Raw genomic sequence first — 12,232 nt, forward strand, 5'->3', positions numbered from 1 at the left:
GCACCTCTCCCGGAAGCGGAAGTAGCGCAAACAGAAGCAGCTGCAACGCTCGCGGCGCCAGAGCTGCTCCTTCTCTGCCGACGCCGCCATGGCCGAGCAGGTGCCTCCGGTGTCTCCCGTGGAGGTCGAGGCGGAGCGGCGGGTCCGGGCGTGGGCGGAGGCGCAGCGGGCGCGGGGCCGTCGCGTGGCGCTGGTGACGTCGGGCGGGACGCAGGTCCCGCTGGAGGCGCGAGCCGTCCGCTTCCTGGAGAACTTCAGCAGCGGGCGGCGCGGGGCGGCCTCGGCCGAGAGGCTGGTGCGCGCCGGCTACGGCGTCTGCTTCCTCTACCGCACACGGTCGGCTTTTCCCTGGGCGCGCGCCCTGCCGCTCAGCGGGCCCGCGCTCCTGGACGTTCTGCGCGTGCACGATGGTGACGCAGGTGGCCAACGCGTCCTGGTCGACTGCAGCGGCAGCGCGCTGCCGGACCTCGTGCCCGCGCTGCTGGCCTACCACCGCGCCAAGGAGGAGGACGCCCTCCTGGTCCTCGAATTCACCGGCCTGGTGGAGTACCTGGCGCTCCTGCGTGCTGCCGCCCGGGCCCTCGCACCGCTCGGTAAGCGGAGGTGGTGGGAGGTCGGAGGAAAGGAGGGCGTGGTGCCCGCGCCTGCTCGTCTACCTCAGTATTGCCGGCACGAAGTGACAGCAGTTTTCTCCTGGGTTCCAAGTGCGAGCCTGGGAGTTCCTGCCAGCAATGCTATGGTCGTTTTCTGCGGGTCAGGATCTGGAGCATGTTTGTTGGGTGGTGCTTTCCACTGGATAATATGGATCCAGGTTTGTGTATTGAAGCTTGCAGCTCTGGAGCCCAGTCCTGAGCACATCTGCTCTGTAGTATCACTGCTGATTTAGATGGGCTTACACTCAAGTTAGGGATGCGGGTGGCTGGCGCTGTGGGTTAAACCACAGAGCCTAGGACTTGCCGATCAGAAGATCGGTGGTTCGAATCCCCATGAAGGGTGAGCTCCCGTTGCTTGATCCCTGCTCCTGCCAACCTAGCAGTTCGAAAGCACATCAAAGTTCAAGTAGATAAATAGGTACTACTCTGGTGGGAAGGTAAACGGCGTTTCCATGGTTTGCCAGAAGCGGCTTAGTCATGCTGGCCACATGACCCGGAAGCTGTACTCTGGCTCCCTCTGCCAATAAAGTGAGATGAGCGCCCCAACCCCAGAGTCGGTCACAACTGGACCTAATGGTCAGGGGTCCCTTTACCTTTAACACTCAAGTAAGTGTGCTCAGGACTGCAGTCTAGAACAATCATCAATTTGAATTAAAACAGACTAAGATAATAAGTTTACATGCATTCTGCCTCCCCCATGCCTGCTTTTATGGTTTAGGGTATTTTTTACTTCTACTTTTTTAAATTTTCTATTAACATTAACACTCTGGAAACTAAATAAATTCAAAATAACTCAAAACCTTCCAGTCTAAAATTTTGCACATTCATGTGGAAATTGTTGCGGAGGTCTTTCAACTAGCACCACTTATGGTACCAATTTTTCTCACTTGCTTAATCCTCAACCAGGTTCCAGTGCCATGTTTTACTTGGCAGCAGCTGTGTCTGATTTCTACATCCCAGCTTCAGAGATGCCTGAGCATAAGATCCAGTCTACTGATGGACCCCTACAGGTGAGGTCAGCAGGTACTACAATTTTGTTCCTAGAGACTTGTAGTCCATTAAGAGGTGTAGTGGCTTTTCTTCAATTAAGCACTCCAGTTGCGATGTTTAAGATAAAAGTAATGTCAGAGCAACAGGGGCAGAACCCACAAAAGTAGTGGCTAAAGGCCTGTAAATTAGACAGGCTTACGGTATATAGAGGCATTCCTTTGCCTTTGCTTTCCACATGCATAGAAATAAAATAATGTTTTCAGAGGGGAAGCATGCCTGCATTATCAGAGATGGATGCCTGATTCAGCAAGAATTCAGTGTCTAATTTATGTCAAATTGGTCCTAAGCTTAGTTTTCCCCTGCACAAATACTCACAGATTTTCCTAACAATATTTCTTCACATGTAAGCTACCTATCAACATATACATCAATATATTTATCCACTACAGAGGCCTGTAGCCAAGCATCAGAATCCTGAGTTGTAGTACCAGATTGTTACTTTGCTCCACTTTTTGTTATTCCTCCTCTAGAAGCACTCACCAGCTTTTCCTCTGTTGCCCTGGGATGGATCTCTTCCTTGGAAACTGGGGTGGACAGGGCAGTCTAGGCCCTGTTACTAGATCTGCTTGTGTGTCTGTTTGTCTGTACTGTACATGTGTTCATGGAATGATCACACTGGGAGAAATGAGAAAACGCAAATAAATACCAAACCCAAGGAACACCAATGTTTGTTTTCACAGAATAGCAGGCGGGAAGAAAACTGACTTTGTGGCCAGAACCACCAGTGCAGTTATAGAGTAGTAGAAGGTGGTTAGTCCAATACAAGGCAGACCTACCTTGCTTGGATCATAATCAAGTTAGTTTTCTTAGTGCAAGAGAAGCTAAAGGCAAGGAGCTTATAGGGAGGTTTGGGGATGCGTGTTTGGAAACTCAGCAGAGTCCATGTGTAAACAACAAGAGTTGCAGCTCCACTGATAGCTGTAGGTGTGCAAGATACCTAATGCTTGAAATGTGGAAATAAGGGAGAGGGTTGCGACACAGTTATAACCTCTGTCAAACAATGAGTAGGTAGAAATGGTTCCCTGATTTTTAAATTAGGACTGCTTATAAAGGCTGGGTTATTTGTTCTGTTCTCTCTGTGCTAAGCCATCCCTTTCCCAAGCTCAGGCTATCATTGCATCAAGAGCATGTGTGCGTTAGGGCTAGGCGATATCAGTTTTTCAACTTCATGGTGTATCACCAGCCAAACATTGCGTTTTGGCTATATACTGCAATGTTGAAAAAATGAGCTGCATTGGCTCTGCCTGCAAGTGCCTCCAGTGATTGCTGCTAGCAGAAGGACTCAGGAGCCGTGGCTGTTTCACCAGCAATATACCGCTGAGTGAAACCGACATCGCGGTCTGCTCCTCATATATCGCCCAGGCCTAGTGTGTGTGCATTATGCTGAACTTCTTTCTTAAGAACATAAGAAGAGCACTGCTGGATCAAGTCATGGGGCCATTTAGTCCAGCATCCTATATCACAGTGGGCAACTGGCTGCCTGTAGAAAACTGTCAAGTAGGAGTTGAGCACAAGAGCACTCCCCTCCTGTGGTTTACAGCAACTGGCATGCAGAATCATTCCTGCCTCTAGCCGTGGCCATCTCCTCTGTGAATTTGTCTAATACTCCTTTCCTTGTTGCAGATCACAATGAAGATGGTGCCAAAGATGTTATCCCCTCTGGTTAAGGAATGGGCTCCAGAGGCGTTTGTGATCTCATTCAAGCTGGAAACAAACCCTTCCATCCTGATTGACAAAGCAAAACAGGCATTGGAGAAATACCGCCACCAGGTGGTGGTTGCCAACGTGCTGGACTCCCGGAGAACCTCTGTGATTGTGGTCACCAAGGACTTGGAGACTCAGTTGTCGCTTTCTGATGACGAAGTGGCCCAAGGCATGGAAATCGAAGAGAAGATTGTCAGCTATCTTGAGTCCCAGCACAGGGCTTTTATGGAGAAATGACTTCTCCTGAGTAAAAGTGACTTCTTTGATTCCTCAGAACAGAATAGACAAATGGTTAAGAGGTGAACCGAAGATGTTTTTATTAATGCTAAATCGTGTCAAAACTTTACTACAATGGTGTATAGGATCAAAAGGGTGAAATTCTGACATAATTTTGGCTATTTTTGCACAACACACGTTTGCTGCTAGTTAGAAATATATACCATATAAATCTAAACATTCCTAAGTCACGGCTTTTCTGAGTGTACCATCCCTATCTCCTGTTCTGTTTAGCCTTGTGTGATCAAACCTCAGGGAATGTTTGCATATTCTCCTTGCAAGCAAGGTTAGATGGCTACACCTTGACCATGATGACTTCTGGCCATTTCACTTGGTCATAGTCTGACCAGGATTGGCCCTGGTGCTGTTTGCATTGCCATATAAAGGTTCTTGCTAATACATAACCTTCTGGGTCTGTGTTAAAATACTATATAGGGTTAGAGCAGGGCCGAGGTACCTTCCTTTTGCATTCCTTTCAGTGGTAAACTGTGTGCTGGCAGTGGCTGGGACAGAAGCCAGCCGTGGGCAGAGCCAGAAGTTGGCATGGTTTTTCTTTTCCACCCTGTGGGCTGCTGGGGAAGGAGCAGTTCACTCTTGCTGGAGGCCTGAGCTGATTGTGCATAGGGGCTTTTGAAATCAGGTTGTAGGACTGAATGAAACCCACCTCTGGTTTGGAGATGTTCACCTTTGTGCCATGTGCCACTAATTTGGGTTCAGTTTTTTACTCCTGCTAAGGAGTAAAATACTGTGTATTCAGCTGTACTTTCCATGGTTTAAATTGGTATACGGTGCCTCATGTACATCACAGTTGAGGGCACCATAAGCATTGAAAATGACAACAGCCATGTCATGTCGAGGCTATACAGTAATCTGAATTTCAATAGTTGGGGGTGACAAGATGATGGTGAGATGGGAGAGGAAGGAAGGAAATGATTATACTGAAGTGTTTTCCATTTAGGAATTAAGAACAGGGTTTGAGAGAGGGTGGTTTTGAGGATGGATTTGAAAGGCGGCAGTGATGTATGTAGTACCATTTTTTGCTAGCCCTCCCCAATTTGGTGCCTGTCAGGTGTTTTCTACAACAAATCCCATTAGCTTCACAAAGCATAATCTTACATATATTTATTTGGACTTTAATCAAATGGTCCGAGAGTAGGTTACAAAAACGCCGGAGTTAAGCCAGGTACAAATTATATTAAAATCATAAAATGAAATCACAAAACTAATCAGTGATGAAGGTAACAAAAGAGCAGCACAGAGCATCAGTGCAGGAGCAATGCATGTCTCCACAGAAGTAAACCCCTTTGAGTTCAGTAGTGCTTCCTCCCATAAAGGAATGTTGTGTCTGTCCATTTCCTGCCATGTGATTCCATGCTTCCTCAGTTCTTTCTATGTTCATTTATTTGAGTGCACAGCTCCACCAAAATGGTGCTGCATTTATTTTAAATTATATTTATTTAAGAAGAATATGTGCTAGATGGTCTGAAAGGCAGCCTCCCCCATCTTCTGCACTATAGACCTTTTGGATAACAACTCCCATCAGCAACTCTTCAGTAGCCTGTGCTGCCTGAGGATGATGGGTTTTTTAGCCGAAAATATTGAGGGCAACAGGCTGAAGAAGGCTGCTTCAAGGCCTGATGCATTTGTTCATGTTCAGATTCAGAACCAGGTAGATGACTAAAATTGTTCTTTAAATGTTTCAATCCTGGTGAAGTTAAATCTCTAATGTCTTTCAGTAAATGGGGATCGGGGTACACACATCCATATGCCTCCATATGTAACGTACAAAAGGAACTTTGCAATGGCATATATATGTTGAAAACAAGCACAGCGAGATTTCACAACAGCAGTAATAACAGATAGCAGAGTACACAGGTATACAGGATCCAGATTCCGTCTCCTTGTGGGGATAGTTGACAGAGGAATGGATTGTATCCAACATTAGCCCTACTCAGAGTGGGCCCATTGAAATGAATGAACATGACTAATTAGACCCCTTAATTCAATTGGGCTTACTCTGTCTAGGACTTAGTTGGAAACAACCCTCAGGAAACAACCTACCATAAGGTAGCAGTGCCAGGAGATGGAAGTATCTAGTTTGAGAAAATCTGGAGCATAGGTTTGTAATGCCAGTGAAAAAGTCACCCACAATTGGAATTAATGTTCTGATTTTTCAATGCCAGAAAATCAAGCAGCAATGTCACAAAAACTGGCTAGGGTGGCAAAACCTGGGTTTTGACACTTCCTATTATTTCTCCACCCCACACACTAATCTTGACTGCCCACAAGGGACAGGGACATGGGTATGGACAAAGGTTGGCTCACAGTGGAGAGCAGCAGGTATCTCTATTCAGGCTGGTCTGATATCTGACTTTGAAGCTGGGTCCTGTGCATATTTATGCACAGTTAAGTTCCGCTGTTTCCAAAGCAGAGTTAGAAATGTATCTGTCTAAGCTGTGTGGCTGCAATCCTATACAGGTACATACATTTTGGCATGTGTGGCAGATAGAATAAGAATCACACACACACACACACACATACATACATACATACATACATACATACATACCTTATGTGGGAATACTCCATTCCAGTTGTCTTTCATCCAAAAATGTATAGGATTTCCCTGTGATTATTTTGACCCTATATGCTGCAGTTCTGTGCTATCTTGCATTGGAGTTGATCCCAGCAACTCTTTGGGACTTAACATTTGAGTCAACATGCTTAAGGGTTGGTCGTATGTTACAAAAGCGGAAATTGGCAGCTACTTCTTAGCAGAAAGCTTCATACTTATGCATGTCTTTTACGTACAAATCCTAGTGAACTCTTTGAATTTACCCTGTTACCTTGCCACGAGTGCGTGACTACCATTCCTGCATGCTTACCTGGGAGTAAGCCCCATTGAATGCTGGGCAACTTCCAAATAAGCACAATTCCCACAGCAAACACAATCCTGTGTGCGTTTAGCAAGTCACATTACCTTTTACGGTCATTGCCTCTCAGCCTAATTTACCTCGCAGGGTTGTCGTGGAGGGGGGATTAAAGGAGATTGGGGAGAACTATTCACCATCTTAAACATCTTGCGGGGGTGGGTGCGGGAAAATATGGGACATAAATGAAATAGTAAACCCCTGTGGGTGCTTGCCTTAGGGAGAAAAGCAGCAAAGTTTACTTCCGAGTAACGCATGCAATGCAAGCGAAATGGGTTTTACCCGCGGCGGGGGCGTTGTCACCTTGCCCGACTACATGCTCCGCGGGAGGGGAGCGCTCTTCTCCCCCCACTGCGCTGAGGCTTAGCCGGGGCCTGGAGGGTAGGCCTCGTTGCCATGGTGACCGCGGCCTAGCTTTGGGCTCGGGTAATCCGAACCGGCTCTCTCAACTGGCGTTGCCGAGCTCGCATGGAGGGAGCCCAGCCGGTGAGTACGGAAGGGGGTGGATGCGGCTCCTCCGGGAAAGGCAAAAGAAGGGCAGCCGGGAGTAGCGGGGAGCGGAGCGTGAGCTCTCTCCTTCCTTGCCCCGGCGAGGCTGTTGGTCGGGAGAGAAACAAAACACACGACAAGCGCCTCAGAAAAGAGCCGCGCGGCATTCGGCCGAGAAGCAGCGGCCACGGAAGCCCCCGGCGAACCTCCCCTTGTGCTGCTGTCTTCGCCCCGGCAGCGAGAGGTAGACTGTGCCTGGCCAGGGGAGGCTCAACAGTGAATTTGCCTGACAAGATACATATCTGCTGTAGATACATTTCTGCCCTTTTCGTAGAGTTGGAAGGGACCCAAAGTCACCGGTTTTGGGGGTGGGTTAGGCCGTGAGAGAGGATGACCGGCTCAAGGCCACCCAGTGGCCGAATGGTGGGATTTGAATCCTGGTCTCCCAAGTCTTGCCCAAAATTTTTAACCACTACATCATACTGGCTAGATTAAAAAAACATCCCTGCTGGGTTAATGAAAACTGGAACAAGATCGCTCTACGCTGCCAAGTTTCTGTTTCGTGTAAATTTCTTGTAAAAGTGCACCTCTGAACTGCTGCACACACACACACCTTGCCCTGCCCTTGTTTTTCTTTTGTGTGAGATTCTTTAAAACAAAAAAGCCAACAACTTTATTTAAACAATTACAAAAAAAAGTGATTCCTGGATCGGAATATCAAAAGTAAGTTTTGCATCATACATGCGTATTCAGGAAAAGGGTCCATCAAGACAACCTGATTTCCATCATCAGTGCATGTAGACAATTTTGTGCATCTGTTTCAAAAGTGTAAGAAATAAAGTCCCACCGTATAATGTGAAACCACTCCAGGTCTTCTGACCCCCTGGAGATCGGGAAGGTTTCTCTGAAAAACCCTAGAGTCCATGTATTTTTATATTTGTGTTAAATGTCAGTGCTTCAATGTTTTCCACCATTGTGGCAACTGAGATTCTGGGTGCAGCCAGCATCCATGTTATCAGATCTTTTTAGGTGTGTATTACACACTTAGCCACCCCAGAGATTTAACAAACATTAGAGATTTAAACGGCAGTTCAGAATTTAGAAACCAAGGAGCATTCCCACCAAAGATAGAAAAATGTGCCAATAATCTGGCAAGAGCCCAGATGTTCTTCTAGATGTGCCTTGAATGTTTTGGAGACCAGTGTTGTAACTGGCCAATTGTTGCAGATAATGCGGCTGTTAAAGATACAGCTACATGGACTGGTTGAAAAATTGACAATTGCAGCGGATAGATGTTGATTTACAAGATGTGGTGAGGGGCAGTAACTTTGATGGCTTCAAAAGGGAATTAAATGCATTAATTGAAGGGAGGAGGAAACATAGGATCCTTCCTTACATGCCGAGCCAGGCCCTTGCTCCACTTTACTCAGTAATGTCTACAATAGGGATTAGGAAACTATGGCCTTCCAGATGTTGCTAGACTTCCTTGAGCCAGCATAGTCAGTAGCCAGGAATGTTGGGAGCTGGAGTGCAATAACATCTGAAGAGCCATAGGTTCCCTATCCCTAGTCTATGTTGACCAAAAGCCCCTCTCCAGGGTTTCTGACAGGGAGCATTCCCCAGCCCTACCTGGAGATACCAGGTACTGAACATGGGACCTTTTGCATGCAGAGCATGTGATTGCTTGCTTGCTTGCTTGCTTGCTTGCTTATTTTGTATATTACCCTTCATCCAAAGATCACAGGGCAGTTCACAACACAAAAATACAAAATGAGAACACAAAATACATAATAAAACTAGAACCAAAACAAACCAATAACCCCCACCCACAAACACATTTTAAAGGCCATGGAATGTTCAATCAGCCAAAGGCCTGGTTATAGAGAAATGTTTTCGCCTGATACCTAAAGATATGTAATGAAGGCGCCAGGGAGCCTTCCTGGGACGCGCATTCTGCAAACGGAACCACCACATAAAAGGCCCATTCTTGTGTTGCCACCCTCTGAGCCTCTTGTGGAAAGGGCACGTGAAGAAGGGCCTCCAATGATTAACACAGGGTTTGGGTTGGTTCATTAAGGCTTTATAGGTCAAAACCAGCACTTTGAATTGGGCCCAGAGATTTGTCCTTCTGTGGCGCTCACTCGTAGCCAAGTAAGATTGTCTTCCATAAACACGGTTTCAACAATGAGACCGTAAGTGACTGTGGAGGCCAATTCTGGATCCACATGTCCTTCCACAGTGGTTTCCGGGCGGGAGTTGATCATGGTGTGGATTTGCCAAGCGTGCCTTCCTCTTAGCACGTTTCTCCCTTGCATTCTGAGGTCGAGTGACTTCAAAGCCCATGACACCTTTGGTAAAGCCTGTTCTCCAACTGGAGCGCTCGCAGGCAAGTGTTACCCAATTGTTGGTGTTTACACTACATTTTTTTAGATTTACCTTGAGACAGTCTTTCAACCTCTTTTGTTGACCACCAGCATTATGCTTTCCATTTTTAAGTTCAGAATAGAGTAGTTGCTTTGGAAGACGATAATCAGGCATCTGCACAACATGACCAGTCCAACAAAGCTGATGTTGAAGAATAATTGCTTCAACACTGGTGATCTTTGCTTCTTCCAGTACACTGGTATTAGTTTGCCTGTCTTCCCAAGTGATGTGTAAAAATTTTCGGAGACACCTTTGATGGAATCTTTCAAGGAGTTGGAGATGGTGTTTATAAGTGGTCCATGTTTCACAAGCATACAATAAGGTTGGTAGTACAATAGCTTTGTAAACAAGCGTTTTGTTTCCCTGCAAATGTCCTGGTCCTTAAACACTCTGCACTTCAGTTGGGAGAAAGCCGCACTCACAGAGCTCAGGTGATGCTAGATTTTGGCATCAATGTCAGCCCTTGTGGAAAGATAAGTGCCCAGGTAGGAGAAGTGATTGACATTTTCCAACGCTACACCATTGAGTTGGATTTGTGGCACTGCAGAAGGATTATTTTGCACTTGGTGGTTTTTTGCACTTTTTTGCACTTTGGTTTTTTGGATGTTGAGTGATAGGCCAAGCTTTTCGTAAACTTCTGCAAAGATATTTAGGATGGTTTGGAGGGCATCCTCTGAGCGTGTGTGCACACTACATTGTCATCACCATACTGAAACTCTATGACGGAAGTTACGGTAACCTTACTCTTTGCTTTCAGCCTGCTCAGATTGAAGAGCTCTCCATCTGTTCAATATATGATTTCTTCTCCGGTGGGGAGTTTCCCTTGGACAAAGTGTAAGATCATGGCAATGAAAATAATGAATAGAGTTGGTGCAATAACACAACCCTGTTTAACACCTGACCCCCCTGTGAATGGTTCACTTTGAGAGCCATTGTTATCTGCGATTGTTGCTGTAATATTATCATGGAGGAGCTGAACGATGTTCACAAATTTATCTGGGCAGCCAATTTTCAGAAGGACAATCCACAGGGCATTACGATTTACAGTGTCGAAAGATACAGCCTGCTCCACAGAAGAGAGATCTATCCATAGCTGTTAGCCACGAGGGCTAGCAGAATGTTTCCAAATACAGTTGCTGAAGCAGTATAGCTGAGAAGACTGAATATAATAAATAAATAAAAATATTTATTAATTGTTTAGGGAAGACCCCTTTTCTGATTCCTTTCTACATTCCTTTATACAGGAGCAAGCACATATAGAAGACATAACTCAGCAGCTCAAGGAAGAAGGGGTTGACACTACAGCGCCTGCAAAGGACCAGCTCTGTTATGTCTGGAGTTTGTTCCTACGTAGTCAAGAGGAATTGCATTCTGCTGCCGGAGAGTTAGAGAAACTCAGGCGACAGCAAGTGGAAGAGATGAGAGAGGTAGGTGAGAAGATTGTCAGCCACTGGCTCCTGACACTGGAGTAGGCCAACCACTTCTAAAGGGTTTTTCAAAGGTAGATGCTTTCAGGTTTACAGCCCTTGGGATTGCTCCAAGCTAGGTGTGGACAATTTGCTCAAGATAGAAGTCCATGCTGAAGAACTTCCCACAGCAAATATGTATTGGGTACATGGACTGAACATATGTTGTGTGCCATTTTTATGAATATGGTGGATGTTACACCACAGTTGTTGGGCATGTTGTGCTTATTTTACAATGTTTTTTATTCTGAAAGTGGCTGCTCTCAAGGTGCCCAGACTACAACGAGAGGGGCATGGAGGGCCTGTCCTCTGGGCCATAATGTTAATAATGTGCAGTATAGGACCTGGGCTTGTTTATGCATTACATTCCATCTTTGGCACAGCACAGGAACTGAGCTTTTAGCTCAGCTTCTCTCAACCGGGACTGAGAGGAGTTGTGGTTCAGAACCCACAGAGGGTGCCCTGTTAGCGAAGGCTGAGATAGCTGCTGTGTGAACATGTTATAGAAGTCTGTGGTTTGTTTCTGTCCCAGCACAAATCTTCTAACAGAGCTGGAGCATGTTTGAACTGTACATTTTAATCTTCCAGGCTTACCGTGACAGCTACTGGGAATTGATGTGGTTTCTCCAGAGAGGGCTAGCTTTGTGTGAATGAGTCCCACTTCAGCCCATTGCTTATCCCTCTCATATTTTAGGGCCTCCCAAAGATGTCCATAAACACAGCTCTATCTTTTTGTCCCTTTAACAAAAAATCCTACTTACCTTGGCATGGGGCAGGGGAGCAAAATTTTCCATGATTTCTGTTGGTTTCCTGGTTTTTGTTTTGGAATTTGCATCCGGTTGTCATAGGTGTTTGGTATGTTGTCAATAGGAGAGGAAAAGTACTCATAGTGCATAGCTCACAGGGAACCTTCCTGTGCAAGGTCTCTTGAAAGGAACAGGATTTGCACAGGATGGCATCCTTTGTTCTTGGGCAAGTCCTGTTTGATTCAGCCTGGCTGGTGATGGGAATCGTTCTAGGTGGGTTTTTCCCCTGTGGCCTTCAAAGAGAAGAGCAAAAATAATAGGAACAGCAGGTGGTAGGGTCTTTCTTATGTCTGACGCAAAGGATTGATTGAGTTTCTCAACTGTCGTCAGCTTGACAAGGTGAAATTTAGATCTTTGCCATGTGGCTTGAATGTCCACAAAGAGAAAAATCTGCCCACATCACAGTTGTAAAGAACCCCCTGCCCACTGTGAGC

At 46.1% G+C, this 12,232-nt stretch overlaps 2 protein-coding genes across 9 annotated transcripts in view; both read left to right on the plus strand.

Moving 5' to 3' along the window:
- The first annotated feature begins 17 nt into the window (after positions 1–17).
- Positions 18–3,870, plus strand: PPCS (phosphopantothenoylcysteine synthetase). Of its 3 annotated transcripts, XM_028740410.2 has the most exons (3): positions 18–593; positions 1,560–1,663; positions 3,327–3,870. In XM_028740410.2, exons 1-3 carry the CDS (start codon positions 89–91, stop codon positions 3,642–3,644), a joined length of 927 nt encoding a protein of 308 aa, XP_028596243.2. In that variant the 5' UTR covers positions 18–88; the 3' UTR covers positions 3,645–3,870. The 3 variants fall into 3 exon arrangements, with proteins under 3 accessions (XP_028596243.2, XP_028596245.2, XP_028596244.2); XM_028740412.2 differs by lacking the exon at positions 18–593 and having other exon boundaries at positions 1,560–1,676; XM_028740411.2 differs by lacking the exon at positions 18–593 and having other exon boundaries at positions 1,560–1,668.
- A 3,074-nt stretch (positions 3,871–6,944) lies between these two features.
- Positions 6,945–12,232, plus strand: part of CCDC30 (coiled-coil domain containing 30) — a 38,468-nt gene continuing 33,180 nt past the window's right edge. For 4 of the 6 annotated variants that reach the window (XM_077931474.1, XM_077931475.1, XM_077931476.1 and 1 more), the window contains exons 1-2: positions 6,945–7,099; positions 10,771–10,953. In XM_077931474.1, coding sequence (XP_077787600.1) covers positions 7,082–7,099; positions 10,771–10,953 — 201 coding nt within the window. In that variant the 5' untranslated portion in view covers positions 6,945–7,081. The remainder of the gene's footprint in view (positions 7,100–10,770; positions 10,954–12,232) is intronic. The other 2 variants (XM_077931477.1, XM_077931478.1) reach the window with 1 other exon arrangement.

Source organism: Podarcis muralis, chromosome 7 (genome assembly GCF_964188315.1).
Source record: "Podarcis muralis chromosome 7, rPodMur119.hap1.1, whole genome shotgun sequence".
Classification (NCBI taxonomy): domain Eukaryota; kingdom Metazoa; phylum Chordata; class Lepidosauria; order Squamata; family Lacertidae; genus Podarcis; species Podarcis muralis.